We start from the raw sequence: 21,062 nt of genomic DNA, 5'->3' as shown, positions 1-21,062 counted from the left end.
TTAGCAGTGACAGAAGAAATAACCCAAATTAGTTAGAAATTAGTTTTTAAAAAAAAGTACAACCAAATTATCTAAAAATTATATTCAAAAATAAAAGATAATGATAATAATAAAATTTAAAAAAATTAAATAAACAAAAAATGAAAGGGGATTAAAACCCCCCACAAACAAGGCTTGGAAAAGTGCATACAAATTCATAAAATATTTGTCGGATAATTTTATGAACGCAATTATAAATATAGTTTATAGTTTTTTTTTAACCAAAAATATTTTCCCCTAACTTTTTCAAAAACAATTTTGAAAATCTACCCATTTCTTGTAATGTGTGGACCATTTCTTACCAGGTTTCTAGTTGCTTTTTTCAATGTTTTTGAAAGAAATTGCACCAATTTACTAAAGGTTCAAAGAAGAGAAAAGGGTTTAAATATTTGTGAAATTAAAAACATGGGAAGAAGGCAACGAGCAACAACCGATTACCCAAGAAATTACCCAGATTACTGAGAAAAAGCTTAAATAAAATGTTGAGAAATGTACCTGATATTAGTGAAAAAAAAGAAAACAAAGAAAGAAAGGGGATACAATCAAACAAGGCGTACAAAATTTGGAAAAGTGCATAAGCATAATTAAGACCTCAGACCTCATGTGGGCTATTCTGTAAATTGTAGTGGCTCCCATGGTATTATTTTTATTTATTTAAAAGCAAATATTTATAAATATATGTTTGATTTTCTTTTAGCAGTCAATTTAACTACTCTGTAACTGTAATTTAATTACATTTTTTTTCTCAGTAACTTTAGGCCTAACTGATTGCAGTTAGCTTACATTTATTTTGAAATTTAATTACTCTAACCATACAGTCTGTGACTTTAACAGGTCACATGTAACTACTTACTCCCCAACACTATAACAGTATAACAGCTGTTAAATAAACGTTAAGGAGTTATTATGAGATGTTTTGCCTTTGAAATGTTGAAGAGTATAGTGACTGATTATATATAGTCTTTAATCTCTGTTTATTGATAAAATATTGATCAATTTATGAGGGAATAAAATCGTGATAAGAAAACGATGGTATCTACGGTAGGGCGTTGCTATGTGATGACGTCCCCACGTTCTGTCCCCGCCCCCTGCTTCTGTGCGGCCAGTACCGGAAGTTCCGTTCCGTCGTGAACTGGGACAGCAAGCGGTAAGTGTACTGCATTTGTACTAGCTAGCGGGCCGCGGGTTTTTGATTTTAAGCGCTTTATTCCGCTCCAAACTGATTGGTGCCGGAGCCTTTTGTTGCTTAAAGTGTCTTCTAAAAAACGGCCCGTGTCAGAAGTCCGAATTTGAATCCAAACGGTCGCCCGGGGCTGACGAACAGAGACACCGGCGGCGGAAGACAATACAATTAATGTGTGTGTGCGACGTTAGCTAGCAGCTCTACTACAGCTAGCTCCGGTTATTGTGTGTGTGTGTGTGTGTGTGTGTGTGTGTGTGTGTGTGTGAGTGTGAGTGTGAGAGAGATTAAGGGTTGGTAGTTATACAGTGTTTTTGGGGCAGCAGAGGCTTTACACCGCTGAGTGCCATCACTACTGGGGGATGATGGGTCGAATAACAGAGCTAAGCTTCAACCATTCATTGTCCTCTTCCTCCTCGACACCCCCACCACACGCTTCCTCTTCCTCGGCTACCGATATTATTAATTCTTATGTAACGTTTCACTGTTTTCACTTTGCTCTTTTGACTGCGGTGTGTTTCGACAGCAGCTAGCGAGCAGCCGAGCTGGTAACCTCCATCAGCAGCAGGCGGAGAGCGGAGCTAGCTGCTGCTGGTGGCGGTGGATGGTGTATGGGAGGAGGAGGAAGGGGGGATGCCTGTCACTCAGTACCGCATATTATCCTTGCCAGCCGCCCGTAACCACTGAGCAAAGACCTGCCTGAATGCAGCAGCCAGATGTATAAACGATGCGTGCGCACAAAATGCGCGCATTTCACGCATATTTCAAACCAGGCGCACTCATGTTTTACCTGCGGTAGCTGCAGTCGATACGAAAAGAAAACTATTGACTATAAGTTGAAAAACGTTGTTTTTAGGTTGTCAACAATCTCCCTGTCTGTTATTATGTTTGCAGGGTACACAGCATGCTGTAAAATAGGGATACCTCTTGCCAAATCTGGCCCTCTGTAGGGTGGCAGGTGGAATTGTCCGAAATGTCCTAAAATCCTACAAATGCCATGAAATCCTTGAAACGTCCCCAAAATTCTTTACACGTCTCACAATGCCTGAAATGTCCTTAAATCCTAGAAATGTTTTAAAATCTTTGAAACGTCCTTAAATCTTAGAAATGTTTTAAAATCCTAGAAATTCTATGAAATCCTTGAAACATCCCAAAAATTTTTTACACCGCTCATAATCCCTGAAATATCCTTAAATCCTAGCAATGTTTTAAAATACTAGAAATATCATACATTCCTAGAAATGCCATGAAATCCTTGAAACGTCCCAAAATTCTTTGGACGTCTCATAATCCCAGACATGTCCTTAAATTGTAGAAATGTCCTAATATCCCTGAAATGCCATGAATTCTTTTGAAATTGCTGGGTTTTCAAATTTTTGATGGTCCTTGGACACATCATGTGCCTAAGATGTTCTGTCAGGGAAAAAAAATCCACATCCAAGCTTAAGATAATGATATTTCATTAAAATCACTTTATTCTAAGGGTGGGAATCACCAGAGGCCCCACAAGATGACATTATTACAATATAAAGTTAGAATTGAATATTATTGTGATTTTAATTGTGTTGCAATATGCTGAGTATTGAGATAAAATATATTGGGATATGTTTTGATTTATTATATTTCCGAAGTAAAACTTTTGTAAGCATCTGTGTTTCTTAATAAGATAAAGTTTTCAGTCTGTTCATCTCATTTCATTCATTTTTTGCAGCAAAATGTATTTAGTGGACTGAAAAAGAACTATATTATATAATTCAGTAAAAAATCAATACTTGGCGTGTGCTAACTAGGCTGTATCGATTTTTCCCCTACTTAATTTTGGCCCAAAATAAACCGTTTGCTCGAACACGATCACACAAGTTTTTAAAATCAAAAACAACTAATTGATGGTGGAGAGAGAGTCATGCAGTCGGTCACTCAGAGAGGCTCAAGGGAAAAATATTAGATTCAGTGAGGGTCAAAATACAAAACAAAATAAGGTCACATGCCAGCCGACCTCCTCCTCTGATAAATAAAGAACAGTCCCTTATGAGTGATAAAAATGTCTTCTTTTTTGTTAAATTTTGAGCTATTATCTCCTTTGTAATTATTGTTGCCGATCCATTTTCCACCTCCCTTTGTGGCTAATGTTGGGAGTGGAAATAAGGCTCCAGCACGAGGGCTCAGTTCCACATTAATTGAGATATGTAAAACACAATCAGGCGCACGTGCGTCCTTATAAATCTGATGAAAATAATCTACATTTCTACACAGTTTAAATCCTGAGTCCACATGGCTAAATGCATCTGGGCAGTGGCCGCTGGTGTGTATGTGTGTTCGGCCGTTTGACATCCACACACACACAAATGTACCAACCGCAGCACGACTCAGGGCTGTTTTTTTTTGTGTGTGTGCGTTGACTTAAATGTAATTGGAGTCACATAGGGTGGTGACTCGTGATGTGCTTTCATGGTTTGTGTCACTGAAAAAGTAACAACAGCAGCATTTGCCTTCGGCTCACATTTTTACTCATTCATCTGACAACACTTGATGCTCTGTCACAATGATGTAAGTGTCACTTAACTACAACACAGCTTTTGATACCAGGAATACACTTTTTCTACATCAGCCTGTAACAGTTTTGAAAGTATTTTTGACTTTAGTTGACAACAGAGAGATAGCAGGAAATGAGAGGGTAGAAAGTAGGGTCACAGCTGTATACCGTGATATAAAAATGTACAATTATCATACATTGCACATTTACTTACTTATGATGCTGAACTTCTTCATCCTCTCCAGCGCCACACTAGAGGCTACACTGTTCACTATTTGTGAATTTTAGACGTAATACAAGACAAATTAATCATTTTTTAGACAATAACATGGATCTGGAGAACATTTTTAAGTCTAATGGATTAATTGCAAAAATTGCAAACATAATTAACAGTTGATGAAAGTAATCATCACAACATCTGACAGAAGGAGAAGAAAAAAAATAAATCAGTTAATATGCATTATCTCGAGCGTTGTGTTTTGAAGGCTTCTCTGGCGGTGAATGTATAGCTGGTGTATTTCCATGCAGAGCTTAAATATTTATCTTTATTGGCAGAGAGCCGTGAAAAATCAAGGAAATATTAACAATCAGGCTGTAGCTGCATCCATTCAGCCGTTAAAGGAGAGCACGGCCAGGTAGAAACTCCATTTGATACATTATACTGAATGTGTGGAACAAGTCTCTTTTTAGTCCCAACCTGAATTGGACAAGATGCTTGTGCACAACGTGGCACTATTTTTAACCACCGGCCTCCTCCAGAGTGAGCCATTGTTTCTTGGAGCACTGAAAACCCACACGGTTGTTTTATGTTGGTAATCTGTTTTGTGGGTCATTGTGAATCTTCTGAACAATTACAGATGGAGAGAAAAAAAGGATGTTAAAGTGATTAATCACCTCTTTGCATATGCTGCCACGTTTAGAAAGCTTGTTCGACCAGATTGTCCGATGTCCCTGCTCTCCTCCATCTCTCACTCCTGCTTATCTTTTCTTATGATCTTCTTTTGTTTGATTCCTCTTCCTTTGCTGTTTGCTTTTAGTCGTATTATGAATGTGGCTCTGTGTGTTCCCACTCGGGGCCAGAGGACGGCTAAATTACATTTGTCAGAATAGATGGGTTTTTACCACTGAATTAGAATTTAGTGGCAGTGAGTGCACATCTTGTGATGTACGTCGTAATCACATCACATTTTGTTCATGTCAAAGCATCCAGTGGTGGAAAAAAGTAATCGCATCATCTTCTTAAAGCTAAAGTACCAAAACCACCATTTAAAAAATACTCTTATTTAAGTATCACAAGGTTCTGCACCAAACATACAACAACCAGTAAATATTTTTTTAATTGCCGATTAGTTGTTTGATTGTCCATTTTGTGTTTCCTACTGCCTGAGATGACAGCCTTCAGTTTCTTGTTTTGTCCACAACCCAAAGATATTCAGTTGGCTTTCTTTGAAAGATAACTTTCAAAGAAACTAGGAAAATATTCACATTGAATAGGCTGGAATCTGAGAAATTAGACTTTTTCTTTTGAAAGAGATTACTCAAACCAATGAATCAAACTAGTTGGATATTAAATTAATAGCTGACAACTGATGATTGATTGAACTGATTGATATATTCTTATATCTTACATAATAAGGTTGTTAATACTGATGAGTCAAGATGTAATCAGTGTTTATGTCTTTTTTCCCAATTTCCGACTCGTAATTATGACTTTGGAGGGCTCTTCACTGCTCGTAACTTGTAAATACAGAAAATATAATATTTCCCTCTAAAATGAAGCATAAAGTAGCATTTAGTGGAAATAAAAATTGTAACATTGTGTGTAAATTTTCCTTCTTGATGTTCGAGATTGATCCCAGAACTTTGTACAGCTCTGAAAGAGGCTATTTCCTTTTAACCCTGCCCAGTTACTATTCAACTATTACTCATTCATCAAGGGTCAGGATGCAGGCCAGAAACAACCCTCTTTTGTCCACATTTTGGACGCTTAAATCCCACGTTCACGGCCCACTTCCATGTATTTTAGCCGTGACCTTCAGATGATGATTTGTCACCACAGCAAACACACGGTGCACAGGCAGAACTGCGCAGCTCGGCCTTAACGGCGGAGGAATTTTAACACCCGTGGAGTATAATCCCGCTCAAGGTTTACACATTAACCTTTGAGGTTCAGACATTTGCCTGTTTATCTCCTCATCGCCTATTTACCAATCAGGCAGCGCGCCTTCTGACCCGCCCGTCCCGTCTTGCCACATTCTTCCCTACATCAACAGAAAGTTAGAGGGCATTATGGAGCTTTTACTGCCCGGCTTTACTGTAAAAGCAACCACCTGATCTCATGTTATCGATGTCTGACTCACTGTGTGGAGGGACGGGCGTCTGCAGTCGGTTTGCAGTAGACGGGAGGGGGTGCGTTTCATTTAGTTAATGAGTCTTGGGCACTTGCTGACACACACACACACACACAATCACACACATACCTCACGGCTGCTGTTCAGGTTCAGCAGCAGCTTCATCATGTTCATGTGTGTATAAGTGTTTTGTTCAGCTTCCTGTCTGCAGACTCAGTGGCTGCGCTGATAACAAGCCGGAGTTGTAACTGTCAGAGTGAGCCGTTTATTGTCAGAGCTGATGTTAAAATAAACATTTAGTCCTCTAAACTACATGACAGGCACACCTATACAAAACAATGCCCCCCCCCCCCAATTATGTTTATTGGCTTTTCTATTTATTTGACGTAAAAAGAACAAACATTTACAAACCACCATCCCACATAACAAAGTCTTAGTGAAGTGGAAAAATAAATAAATACATGATAATAATAACAGACAAATAAGTACAAACAAATCAAATAAACATAATTCCTTGATTAAATAACAAATCAGGAATGCATAACGACACTGCCCATTATTTATTGGTGATTTAAGCATTCAGTTTTTTGAATTATGGATGAAGAGAATGGTAAAATATTTTTAAACAAAAGAGAATTTAACACGTTTCAGTTATTGTGCTTTCAAGCGAACCCTGCTAATTCATGCATGTGTAAACTAGAGATGCACCGATTAGAAATTCAGGGCAAATACAGATACCGATGTTCAAGATGACAATTTGGCTGATACCAACTTTTTTGTTTTTGTTGTTTTTGTTGTTTTTGTTGGTTTTTTATTCCCCTTTTTGCACTTTTTTTAAGTCATCCCGTCGTTTATTACACTTTCTTAAAGGAATGCATGGATTTCGAAATTCTGGGCCTTTACTGATGTTTAAAATAACAATTTGGCTGATAGCCTATATGGATGTTTTCATATTGTGGTTTATTTTGTTTTTGTTGTAATTTATTGCCCCTTTTGTGGCAGGGAAACAAAGAAATCATTAAAAAAAGTCTTCATAATAAAAAAACAACAATTGAACTCTTTTAAAGTAATTAAGACCTTTAAATTTCATAATTCCCTCTCTAAAATGTATATGTAAAATATATATAATCTATAAACTGACAAACTTTCATCCTCATCTATCATTAATTTAAAAAAAAATCAACAAGGAAAACAGAGTTTCCCAGGTTTTTTATTTTATAGAAATTGCGCACATGTTCATTTGTAGCCAAATGGATGACTGGTAGCCTCTTAAAATGTTAAGATTAAGACTCTGATTTACGTCCCAGCAGGTGTAAAGATTTCATATCTTACCTTGCTGGAAGATAATTCAGTTCGCACCTTTAGGAGAGAGCGCATTAGAGAGCGACGTGTTTGAACATATCTGAAGAGAGTGACAAGGCTTTTCACCTGCCAACACTTTCGCAGACCCTCCCTGATGGCCCGACACTGGTGTGGCTCTCTCTGTGATACACCTCTGGGCAAATGTGTTTTTTGAGAAATGAGGGCGTGGCTGTTCGTAGTTAGCGGGCACAAGCCTGTCAGTTTAAAATGATTCTGATTCACCAACTTGAGCTTGAACAAAATCCGCCGGTATGCACGTGTCAATGGCAGAGTAAGACGGTTTTTACGCACATATTAGAATAGAATAGAATAGAATAGAATATTCCTTTATTGATCCCCCATTGGGGGAAATTCCAAATGTTACAGCAGCATGAAAAAAGAAAAGTGAAATGTAACAAAGAAAATAACAATAACAATAACAATAAATAAGTAATAAAATAAGTATGTACATAGAGGAAATAAGGTATGTACACATAATAATAATTAAGTAATAGAATAGTATGTACACAAAAGATGGATTAGAGAATAGTACAAAAAATTTGTTGTGCAAATTACTCTGGGATGAATTTTGGATGAAGCCAGTTTTGTTCCCATCAGCCAGTGATGCTGATGTTATAGAGTCCTATTGCAGATGGGATGAATGACCTGCGGTAGCGCTCCTTCTTGCAGGGTGGATGTCTCAGTCTGTTGCTGAAGGAGCTGCTTAAAGCCCCCACAGTCTCATGCAGTGGGTGAGAGGGGTTGTCCATGATGGATGTGAGCTTTGCTAACATCCTCCTCTCACCCACCTCCTCAATGGAGTCCAGGGAGCAGTCCAGGACAGAACCGGCCCTCCTGACCAGTCTGTTCAGTCTCTTTCTGTCCCGATCTGTGCTCCCTGCTCCCCAGCAGACCACAGCATAGAAAAGAGCAGATGCTACCACAGTGTCATAGAATGTCCGGAGCAGAGTCTTGCACACGCCAAAGGACCTAGTGAATGAGACCCACTGTTTTAAAAAGACCTCAAACCCAATTTGGCATTTCTATACTGCAGTTTCTTTGCAGCAAACATATTCACCTTTGCTGATTATCTCTAATGGAATTACTCTAAATTTGGACTGTTGACGGACAAAACCAGCTAATTGAAGACATCACTGTGGGCTTGGAGAGATTTAACTGGCACTAATTTTCCCATTTTGTAAATATTTACAGAATAAACTGTTACTTGAAAATATCCTCTTTAGATGATTTGATAACGAAAATAACTATTAGTTGTGACCTTAATGAAATTGCAACAAAAATGTTAGATTCTATCTAAATAGCTGTTTTAGTAATTCAGTAAGTCTAATTAAATTTACATTTAGTTTCACTGATAAATAATGTTAAGTAAATGCATCACCATCCTTTGCTGCATCCTTTAATTCTTGTGTCCCTTAAGGAGAATATTTACTATGAATAAAATAAAGATGTAATGATTTTTAATTTACCAAACACATGCATGGGAGGTGGAAATACGTTGGTTTTTTAAAATGTTTTTACTTCTGAAAATCTACAGTAACCTCTTACCAGAGGAGAGTTACAAGAGGAGTCTGTATGTAGCCTGAGAGGCAAAAATCAAGGGCTAAAGTTTGTTGCTCTTAGTGATAATTAAAGGCTGCAAGTATTGAAAAATTGAACAATGTAAACTTCTAGAAAAAGCTGTTTTCTCATCTGGATTTTTGACTTTTTTTAATCTTTATTGAGTAATTAAAAAGAAAACTGTAAAAGAAGAAGCTTTGTGATCTCTGTTGTCTCTACCCATAAACTATGCAATACTGACTTGAAGCCGTTTACATTATGGTGAAATAATAATAAACTGAAATGCACTGTGCAGTATTTCAGCTTAAAAAAACTCTTATTTAATTCTTGCCTATTCTACTCCTACATATTTCATATATTTCTTATCCGAGATATATCTTTACTATATATTGTGTTGCACATTTTTTATTTTTTCTTGCATATTTTTCTTATTTCTGTTTTACTATTTAAAGTATAATAGCAACTGTGACATCTCCCAGTTTCCTCCGTGGCATCAATAAGGGACTCTGAATCTGAATTTATGTCCTTGTCCTGCAGATCTAAAAACTAGAGTCTCAGTCTCTCCAGTTCAAATTATGTTATCAAATGACTCCAGAGCCCGGGGCTGATTCATTAAAAGCAAATTTCACTGGTAGATTATTTGTGTAAACTGATGTCTGCTTCCATTATTGAAAATTGTATCATCCAGAAAATCCTCCCAAAGATCAGGGTCTTTACTCATCTCTCTATAACAGCAGGAATCAAATATGTAAAGTTTGAACATTGAGTACATTTCTAAATGTGTTCTGTCTCTTAGTTTTAATGTGAAGGCTCTGGAAACTCTTGAAATAATGCAAAAAATTTTTGCAAATTGCCTCAAAAATGTCTGAAATGTATGAATGTATGCATGAACTAAAGCTCTTTGTTTTGGTCCCGATGCACATGACAACATAATTTATGTACTCCGCACTGTGGGATCTGCACTCAGCTGGTTTGTCTGTCCTCTGCTTTGATTCCAGCACCTCTTACAGTGTATGTGTGGCAACAACATGTCTGTGCCGCTGCTCGCCGAGGCTGTGACGGTGTCTGGGAAGGAGAAGGAGACCGCGGCGGTGAGTGGGAACAACAAACAAACACACACAGGCGGGAAAAGGCTTGTTTTTGTGTCGCCCGGAAGGTGCCGATGTTTCATGTAGAAACAGGGAGTTTGACTTTCTCTCCAGATCTTACAACACCAGTCTGGCTCCATATAAACTGTGTATAACACTGCAAATTTCAGTAACCATACTACAATACTATTCAGCATGCCAGGAAAAGATTTGGCGTGTCCCAATAGAGAACCTCAGGAGTAAGTCCTGAAACCCAGAAATGAGTTAGCACCTCTGGTGAGTGGGTCTTTGATTAGAAATGAAATAAAGTCAGCGGTAACACAAGTCGAAGAGACTATCATGTTTTTTTATGACACAGCATCCCACTTTGAATTTTGAAGCTTTCATGTGTTCAAATAAGACAGAAAGTCGTTGGTGGCAGGCTGATCGGCCTGCAGAAATGTGCTCAAAATCCTTGTGAAAGTTATCTGATCGAAGCACAATAAAAATCAGTGATGATCCATATGATGTTTGAAAAATGTTCTGCAAGTACGGCAGCAAAACTACGTATTATCGTGGTTACTTAAGGAAATTTGAAAAACTTTTAAAATTTCCCACATTGTCATGATACAAAGTTTCCCTTTGATCAAGGCAGGAAAATTTCGGCATAATATTTTCAGATATATCTCTAAGTTACTTGGTCAGCAGGTGTCCAGTAGCTCAGTTGGGAGAGTGGGAGCCCCATGTGCAGAAGCTGTGTCCTTGCTGCAGCGGCCGCGGGTTCGATTCCAGCCTGGGGCCTTTGCTGCATGTCATTCCCTCTCTCTCCCCCTTTCATGCTTAAACTGTCCTGTCAATAAGAGCAAAAAGCCAAAACTATCTTTAAGTTACTTGGTCAAAAAGTTACACATTGGGCCTTTAAAAGCACTAAATACCAATGTCATCCTTGGCAGAAATATTCAGTGTTCTTCAGTACTGAATAAATCTTAATAAAGTCCTAAAAAACACAGTTTTTTGTGAAGAAGAGCCCCACCTGTAGCGGGATGTGTAACAGGTGCAGGGCAGAGAGCAGACACATTGTGTAGATGCTCAGCTGGATCTGAGTGTAAAAACTAAATGTGCTGTTGTCAGATACAGTGCAGGATCAAAGCTGACTGTCACTGATCCCGGCTCCCAGCAAAACCTACGTGGAAGAAAAGTATTTGATCTCTGTGAAGACAGCTGAGTGTCTGATTTCTAGCCAGTGAGCAGAGAATTGCCAGCTTTTCTAAATTGTTGTTATTCCCTTTCATGGTTTCTCTGCGGGGAGCGGCGTGTGTGGAGACTGGCAGTGAGAGCTTGTCTTGGCACGAATTGGAGATTGGCGCCTGTTATTTTCTCTGTTTTTGGAACAAGTACGCACGCTTACCAGTAGTACATCGAGTACTACAAGATGGATGTAAAGTGATAAATAGTCTCCAGGTTCAAAGCAGGTTTATGATGTGTTCAGCAATTAATGTGTCCAATGTTAACGATCGGTATCAGAAACTTCTTAATGTCTTGGTATCTGCTTTTGGAAGGACATGCTTAGAAATGTTCCCAATTTCTTTGACAATAGTGTAAATATTTAAAAGATATACAGAGAATTAACCACTGTTCTTTGATCTGTGCTGCAGGTGATCTTCCTTCATGGGCTGGGTGACTCAGGGTGAGTGACATTTTCATCTTAAATATCTGTACATGAAGCTCTCAGTGAATGATTTAATGTTGTTTTTATATTAATTATTTGTCATTATCTTAATGTTTAAGTGAGCAATATCAGAGTAGAGATGCACCTGTACGTTTTTTGTGTTGATGTGCTCCTTTATTTATTTATTTATTTTTTTAATTATAAAAACTGCAATTTTTTCTTTTTTTTTTACATTTACTGTGGGGTATTTTTATTTTTTAAGCAATTTCCTTCAACTTTTTTTTGTAACTAATTTTTGCTCATTTTTGGGCCATGTCTCGATAAATTGATGTCTTTCCTCCGTGTTTTTGAAAGAAATCAAATCAATTTGCTCAGGTTTCAAAGGGTTAATGTTGAAAAATGTTGGTTTCTTTTCACAATAAAAAAAGGATCATGTATTTATTTCTCAAAGTGAGGTGGATGAGGAGATGAATTTTTAAAAACTGCCTTAAATTGTCAAACTGCACGTAAAATTATGTGTCTTTAGCCTTCTTTTTGAGTTTGTGTATTGGGACTCAGTGTTTCTGAGATCCCGGCTGCAGCCTTGTTAAATGCTGTTTGAACTGCCAGAGATACATGAAGTGGCACTAAGTGTAAAAATGTTTAATTGATGCCCTCATTCATGTTAATTTCATAGATACTCCACTAACAACATTGTGAATGACTAATTCAAAAGCTCTCAAATCAGCACTTGATGTTGAGTAATGCACTTAATCAGATTATTAAATCGTGTCAGAGGAGATTAAAAATATTCCCTTCGGTGGGTGCTTTTCTCTGAAGTGCCTAATCGGACCTCAAGTGCAAATTAAATGTAGAAGTGTTTTTTATTTATAGGCCACATGTGGTGCTACTCTCTGTTTCCTACATTGTGCTGAGCTGTAATACATTTGCGTATTGATGTACTGCATATTTGTCATTTTGCTGAAGCTGGATGAGAAACAAAGACTTTCTGTCTCTGTGTTTTCTGTCAGGCATGGGTGGGCACAGGGTTTGATGGAGCTCCAGCTGCCGTACGTCAAGATCATTTGCCCCCATGCGTAAGTCTTTTTTTTCTCCGATTTCCTCTGTCATATTTTATCCCTCAGAGATTGTCACGTTTTTTTTTGTTTTGTTTTGTTTTTTGTAGTAATATATGCAGTTCAAATAATCCGGCTGCAGTTAATATACATTTTTTTAATCATTTAAAAAGATTAAGATTAAAGATCCAATCTTTACTAATCTTTACTAAAAGTATATGTCATCCTAGAAAGACATCACACACAGATGAAACGACCAAAGTTGTCATGTTGAAATTTAAGGTGCGTCGATGGTTCTAAAATCTGAGAAACGTCCTAAAATTCTACAAACATGCTAAAATCCTAGAAAGATCCTTAAATCCTAGAAACGTACTTAAATCCTAGAAATATCTAAAAATTTCAGAAACATCCTAAAAACAAATCTGGGGCACCTGATGACTCAGTGGATAGAGTGGGCGCCCCATGAATATATAGTTTCTTGCTCTTTTTTAAAAGACTATTTGCACATAAGAATGCAAAACCAGCTTTGAATAGATATTTTATATCTATAATTATAATATAATAATATACATATATATACATAAATAATCAATATACCACTTTTGGCTGCCGGTAAACTCCTACACTGACTGACATGTTCTCCCTTTGTCCCCCCGCAGACTTCCGATGCCCGTCACTCTCAACATGGGAGCGAGGATGCCCGCGTGGTGAGTTGGCGCGATGAAAACAGACTCAACACTGGCCTCTATTGTTTCCCTGGAAACCACAATAGGCTCCCATAGTGGCATTAACAATACTGTGATTGTGTCTGTTGATTTGCTTGAACGCTCGCCTCTGCATGTGTGCAGGTTCGACCTCATGGGTCTCTCCCTACACAGCCAGGAGGATGAAGTAGGAATCAAGAAGGCAGCAGACAACAGTGAGTTTATCAGAACGTGTTCACTATTGTGTTAATGTGATTAATGCCTCTCTACGATGCTCATTTCTCACCCTATCATTACCTTTCAGAGCGCCTGTAAACATTTTGTCATGAGACTGTTGACGCGTCACGTGAACTAATTCATTTCGGTCAGGCCATTTATTTCAGAAATCAGAAATGAATTTGATGTCTGAGGCTCCTCCCAGTGGTTAGAAAGCAAAACTTACCTTAAAGTACAGAGTAACACAAGACAAGGTCAAAACCTAGTAAACTGCTGCACTGTGTACAACACTGGAGCAGGGGTACTCAATTTATGGCCCGGGAGGCCAAATCTGGACCCCGATCGTGCACCAGGTGACCCCCAGACCATTTTCTAATTTGCAGTAAAAATAAAGTAATTCACACTGGGAATTATTTTTGTACTTCTGGTATACATAAGTTGCCAGACAAGCAATAAACTTTAATGAGCAATAAAATATAAAAACATAATAAAAGATACAGATTTATAATAAAAGAGAAAAGAGCTAAGATATACAAGGTAAAATCGATTACTAAATGACTTTAAAAAAAATCACTATTAAAACAGCAAAACAGCAGTGCAGACAAGAGGTGCAAAGATAAAAAGATAATTTAAAATGATTTAATCTAATCCTAATGTCCTAAAATCCTACAAATGTTAAAAAATTTGAGAATTGTCCGAAAATCCTAGAAATGTTCTAAAATCAGAGAAACACCCTAAAATCTTAGAAACATGCAAAAGTCCTAGAAATGTCCTTAAATCCTAGAAACATGTAAGGGGCTGCCTGGCCTCCTGACATTTTTTAAATCGACCCCCAAGCAAAACGAACTGACTCTCCCTTCGTTAGAGGGCTTTTATAGGACTGACCTCGTGTGCTGTGGTCCTGCCAAAATTGATATGAGTCCTAAAAGTGACAGGGAAGGGTTTGTTTCCAATAAATGCTATCACTGTGTGTTGTCTCTCTGATATGATGAATAACATGTTTGTTTCCTCTAGTCAAGGCCATAATTGACCATGAGGTCAAAAATGGGATTCCCCCGAATCGCATAATGCTCGGTGGCTTCTCTCAGGTGGGACTTCATATCTCAGTGTTTTGTTAGACAGTGGAAACCGCTTGTGATCAAACACTTATATGGATCAAAGCGTCTGACAGAAACATCCCTTGTACAGATGCTTTTGATATAATTTACACACAGTTTTTAAATTGTCTGCTCTCAGTGGTCATTTTGGGGTCTTTTTGTGCAACACAACGTGGAAAAACAATATAAAAAGTCGATAATTGTGTTTTTGTTTTATAACCCTTCTTGTCTATCTCTATCATGATACTTACGGTGATCTGCTTTAGAAATAAAGGAAAACTGTTATAATAATCATCCCCTGATAATAATCAATTTAACCCAGACAGATGTGATCACTAAAAGCGGTTTCCACTGTTTTCCACAAAGTCAAATCTCCATATCTCTAACTCACTATTTTAAAAAATTGAAATACTGTAACAAACCTCTCTCTCCATGTTTGCTTCCTCCGTTCCTCCTCAGGGTGGGGCCTTGTCCTTGTATACCGCCCTGACCTGTGAGCATCAGTTGGCCGGCGTTGTGGCCCTCAGCTGCTGGCTACCACTTCACCAGACCTTCCCATCGGTATAGTCACAGTCTTACTGGGGAGAAGTTAAAATGGTCTTTCTGCCTCTTAAATGTAATACTTGTTCAAATGTTACTAGCCAGTGTCCAAAATAAGGACCCGTCCAGCAAAATCTCTGATCCACCGCACTGCACAGTGTGACAGCGTAAACAAACTAACGGGGCTAACATCAGGTCGTAAATGTGCAACAACATTTTTTTCTGTCACTAGATATCGCACAAAAGCCAGAGACTGTGTCGTATTAAGTTGCTGTGAGTTTCAAATTTAATAATGATAATAATACATTGGATTTATATAGCGCCTTTCACAAACTCACGGTCGTTTTACAAAAAAACATGTTTTTTACCACCACTGAGCAGAAGGTGCCTCCTCTGTGCGCTGCCTGCATGTCTGCAGCGCCAAAGAGTGCATGAAAGTCAAGTGCACTCACTCTGCAGCAAATCTGGGGATGAAAACATCGGAGCTGGTAGAGCCCGTCAGTGAGAGAAATCAGGCTGATTTGCAGTTCAGTTCAGTGCACGATAACAGAAACGGAAGTTCATAGCATCTCTCCAATTTGCTGAAAGTGCGAAACAGACCTCGGGACTTATTTCCACTACTTTTGGGCGTGTAATCTGATTGCTGGATACTGGAGCCACATAGCTCGTGAGTTGTGCAGCATCTTTACTACAGAAACAACTTCAGGGCTATTCCTGCTGGGTTTGCCCTCTTTGGAAGTAACGCTCTCCTCTCTGACTGTTTATACCTTTTCACAGTCGAGTCTATATATTACAGATTTGTTATGTGACACTCTGAGATTTGTGTTCTGAAAAAAATAAACGTAGGTTTTTAAAAAAGTATTAAAGCCAGATAAACTGAAGTAAACTAAACTAAACTGAACTGACTAAATTACGGTAGATTTATTTTTTTAAGGCATTGAGCTCTTCGGCAGAAATTATTCATAATTGTCCTTGCTATTGTTTGCTAGTGCACAATGAATATAGTTTTTTCTTTGAACATCCGGTAATGTTGCATCTTGAATCCGTCTAGTTGGTCTTCTGGATGGCTTTTAAGACCAAAACAGACCATCGCCACCTGCTGGTGTGAAGAGTTAAATCCTCTCATGCATGCGCAGAGCATACGTGTCGCAGCCATGTGTCATCAAAAATCAGATTTAAATCAAGCGATCAGAGAGCCACTGACGCACCATATGCATGTGATGTCCGAGGCGAAAGAAGTCAAATGTCCATTCAATGTTTTGTCAGTTCTTTTGATTTATTCATCCAAAATCAAGCAAGTAACTATTATGCCCTCCAAAGTGCATGCTGGTCCGACCTGCCTATCTGTCTTTGTAAGTGCAGCTGCCTCATTTCACCCAATTCACTAATAAAACCAAAACCAAATACTCATTATGAGATAAATAAATATCCTAAAAACTAAACCAATAACAAGCAAAACAAAACACTATCAAAATGTAACCCAAGTAATGTAAACATCTAGAATAATCAAAACAACATCAGATATGCAAACAGATACTTCTAACAAAAAGCTCCATAAGTACGTGTTCGTTGGCCGTTGGTTGTAGGCTTTGTGATGTGTGCAGGTGCAACTTTTTGGCAGAGACGAGGATGACACAAGAGTTTGTTGATGCTTGTTTTTTGATGTCCGTTTATGTGTGTTGTGTCTGTCCGGCAGGCGTCCAGCGGCAACAAGAACACCCCGATCTTGCAGTGCCACGGTGAGATGGACCCATTGGTTCCGCCGCATTTTGGTCATGCAACGTCACAAAAACTCAAAGCCATAATCGACCCTGCGATGGTCACCTTCAAAACCTACCCAGACATGCTACACTGCTCCTGTCCTCAGGTACTGTGTGTGTGTGTGTGTGTGTGTGTGTGTGTGTGTGTGTGTGTGTGTGTGTGTGTGTGTGTGTGTGTGTGTGTGTGTGTGTGTGTGTGTGTGTGTGTGTGAAACCAAAAAATGTTTTTTTATGTTTAACATTTAATGGTTTTTCTTAATGTTTGAAGGCTGTATCAGCTTTGTCAGGTTGAAACGTAGTAATATCGACGCATCTCAAATTTAAACAGAATAATGTGGATGTAGCTTTATTTCCAGGTGATTATGCACCAAAGAAAAGGTACTTATTGTATTTTTTTTTACTTTATTTTATGTTATTACTGCCAGTATGTACCCTTAAATCCACCGGACCTTTAAATTAAACAAACAAAACTTAAAATCAGTGAATAATTTGGATAAAAACTCGTGATCTCGACATTGATTAAAATAATCATGATAACCATTTTATGCATAATCATGCGGCCCCTACGAACAGTCAGTGGCTCAGTCTTGTTGTCCTTTTTTAAAAGGGATGAGACAACACAACCATCTGTCCACTGTACCAACCTCCTCGTTGCTCTCTTGCAGGAGATGGCGGCTGTAAAGGAATTTATGGAGAAGTGTTTGCCCCGAATCTGACGTCACCTCATCCCCACTTTGACCCCCTGAGACACTGACCTCTCACCCCTGATCTGCCATTCTCCCACAGGAAACAGCCATGAGCACCCCCTCTTCCACACACATCGGCAAGATAACACACACACATACATACATACACATACATACAACAGTCATGATGATTTGATCCACACTGCTAAAGCAAACACACGCTTCTCCATGCAAATCCAACAACACTCACACTGAAAACAGATCCGTCAAACACCGATTGGATTTTAACATCATTAAGTGCTCGCACTCACACATCTTAGCCTTTTGGAGGGAGAAACACTGACACACTATACATTCCCTTTGGTTTTTTTTAAACAGCCTCTGTCTGTCGCCTCCACGCCACCTCAGTTTTGTCGCATTTTGCTTCATCTTCACCTCCAGCTGTCACATCCTCCGTGCTTCCTCTGCCACGCTTTCCCCTCTGACATCGCTGTGCCGGTTCGTAAGGCATTTAGTGGAAATAAGATTGAGTCGGATGAGCGGGTTATTTTCTGTCGGTGACCAAACTAAAGCGCAGTCAGACTGGATTCCCAATCGTTTCTATGTGGCGAGACATGTTTGCTTCTCGTCCCAAATTGACCTCCTTTTTTTTGATTCGATTCAGCTTTTACGCACAAAATCTTGACACTCTCCGATGTCCAGCCAGTTCAGGAGAAAAGGTGGGATTGGCTTCTCATTGGTTGTTCAGTCTTTCTTTAAATTTATGAATTTATAAAGATCCCAATAAGCTGATCAGCTACTCCTCCTGAGGTTCACACAAAACATAAAAGACCTGAAACAGATTAGACACAGACAAGACAAACAATTGAAACTAAAAATCAGAAAAAAAGTATAACAAACAATCTCTTGATCTCAGACATGTTATGCATTAACATTATTCACACTGTTATTCAACCATTTTAAAGTACTTATTAATATACACCAATATAATACATATAATACAAGCAGCAGCAGAGAAAGGATACTTGATTGAATGCAAAGACAGTGAAAAAGTTTAAAGACAGTAAAATGTTAAAATCACAGACTGCATAAAAGAAGTGGATGTAGACATCGTGCCGTTGTGGACATCCGTTTTAAAGCCTTGAGGTGCGCCGGGCTTTGAAATTCGAAATTGCATCATGGCCAAGTGCAATATCCAAATGGCAGGAGCTGAGCTATGCATCTTTTTTTCAGTGAAAATGAGATGCAAAAAATAAATTCCCACTAAAATAGTCTATGGTTTTATCAAACTTTTTATCGTCTTTAAACTTTGTCACTGTCTTTGCAATCACTCAAGTGTCCTTTCTTTGCTGCTGCTTGTTTTTACACGTATTATTCTCATTAATAAATCTGCCTTCTGTCAAAACAATCACAATTTTATTTTATTTTTTGGATAACGTGGGGCCTTTAATTTACCATTGGAGTCGCCCCCTGCTGGCCATTAGAAAGAACGCCCCTCCATTATTTTATACAGTCTATGGATAAATCCATAGCTGCACTTTTTTTGTCCTCTACTGATTTTTTCTTCTACACCACATGAAAAAATTACACCAGTTCAGTCTTGACTGCAGCTCCAATCCAGCGCTCGAGTCCCACCGAGTCTGACTCGGCTGGTTTCCTTTGTCCCATCCATTCCACCGCCTTCCACCCCGTGACTTGAAGCCTGTCTGGGTCTTGTATCACTAATTTACCTTCCGATTAAAGCACCAACATCCATAAAAGTATTACAGTATTTCTTTTTTTTTAATGAGTGTGATTAATTATTAATTATATGAAGAAAATCCAGTTGAAATAAAACAAATCAATCAATGCTTTTGCCACCCTGTGCTGTTTATTCAAAAACCTCCACCCCTGCATGCTCTGTTTCTGCTTTATGGGATTCTTTATGTTAAATTACCTCAATATCTTTTTTTTTAGTTCAGTAAGAGTGAAGGCTTAAAGGTTAATGAATGAGTTGCATGAAATAATGGTTGCAGGCCCGCACAGACTGCACACCATGAGTCACTTCACTGTTCCTCCCACCGACTCGTCCTCTTTTTCCCAATTCAAATGCTCCTGTTTCAGCATCCGTCACCACATTAACAGCCTCCTCTCCATTACTCCCGATTCATTTTTAATGGTTTTGTTTGTTTCCTGGGAAAAATTGTTTCCTCTGTGTCTTTTTCCACAACACCAAAGCAGTTTCGACCATTTATTCCCAAGAAAATGTAAGAAAACATCATTCAACTCCCTCCTCTGGCAACTTACTGTAACCCACTAATAGGATATAAAAGGTCAGAATTAAAGTTAAACCCAATGCTATTATAGTTCACTTCTTTAAATAAATTGTAAAAAATGGCTATACACTGGGAGGGCTTTGGCAAGAAGCTGTTCCAACATAACTGAAGGGTGATTTTACAAATTTAAAAAAGTTAATCTTGAACAACGTGTGATAACATAGGAGTGTAACTCTGCGGAGTCGTGTGTGCTTAAAAATATATATATCAGGTGTTCTGCATTTTTCTTTGTGAATGTTAATTTTGCTCTCCTCATGATTACTTGTTTCTATATTGTTGTTCTCAACCCTAATTATTATTAATTTTTTTTTAAAGGAGGAAAGACATCTGTTTGGATTGTTGTTGACAAATCAATGAATGTGTCTCATCTCCTCCAGTCCTTTTGTTTTCTCCCGGCTCTGATTCTCTGATGCAGTCTTGCGTCCGGTTTGCTTTCTTTAGCTCATTTTTCTCCTCATTTACACCTTTACCATTTTTTAATTATTGTTTCCCCTCCTGTGACGACGTCACACTGTCTGGTGTTTTCCTGATTTTAACTTTTGACATGTTTTTTTTTTTTTGTTTATCAGTTATGTTTTGTTGTGTTTTGTCACTGTTGTCATCTCATCCTTTTTGTGTCTGTTTATAATGATGAGCATTAAGAAAATGTGTAGGCAAGACTTGGTGGTCTCTCCATGTTTGTTTTTTGTTTCCAAAACACCTGTATGCGGAATAAAGACAAAAAAAAGGTCCATTTAAATAGAGCTCTCTTTCATTTTTCATAGTAGAAGATGGACTTTTATGCAAACAATGAGTGCTTTCATTACATTTGTCCATAAATAAACATTTATTTATCTAGTATGTATAATTAATTAACTAATTTAGCATTTTTTACTGCCACATGGACATTTCGGGCCAGATGCCCCTCTTCAGCATGCACATTCGGCAGTAT

The 21,062-nt window shown here is 38.3% G+C and overlaps 1 protein-coding gene across 1 annotated transcript; it reads left to right on the top strand.

Moving 5' to 3' along the window:
- Positions 1-1,107: 1,107 nt before the first annotated feature.
- lypla2 (lysophospholipase 2) lies at positions 1,108-20,870 on the top strand. The gene is made up of 10 exons (XM_042506367.2): positions 1,108-1,186; positions 10,021-10,113; positions 11,745-11,776; positions 12,769-12,834; positions 13,473-13,520; positions 13,662-13,732; positions 14,748-14,821; positions 15,290-15,391; positions 17,067-17,237; positions 17,796-20,870. Exons 2-10 carry the CDS (start codon positions 10,036-10,038, stop codon positions 17,844-17,846), a joined length of 693 nt encoding a protein of 230 aa, XP_042362301.2. The 5' UTR covers positions 1,108-1,186; positions 10,021-10,035; the 3' UTR covers positions 17,847-20,870.
- The last annotated feature ends 192 nt before the right edge of the window (positions 20,871-21,062 follow it).

Source organism: Plectropomus leopardus, chromosome 17 (assembly GCF_026936395.1).
Source record: "Plectropomus leopardus strain MGB_pleo_1.0 chromosome 17, ASM2693639v1, whole genome shotgun sequence".
Classification (NCBI taxonomy): domain Eukaryota; kingdom Metazoa; phylum Chordata; class Actinopteri; order Perciformes; family Serranidae; genus Plectropomus; species Plectropomus leopardus.
Note: the sequence above shows the minus strand (reverse complement) of the source record. Positions and strands in the feature narration are given on the sequence as shown.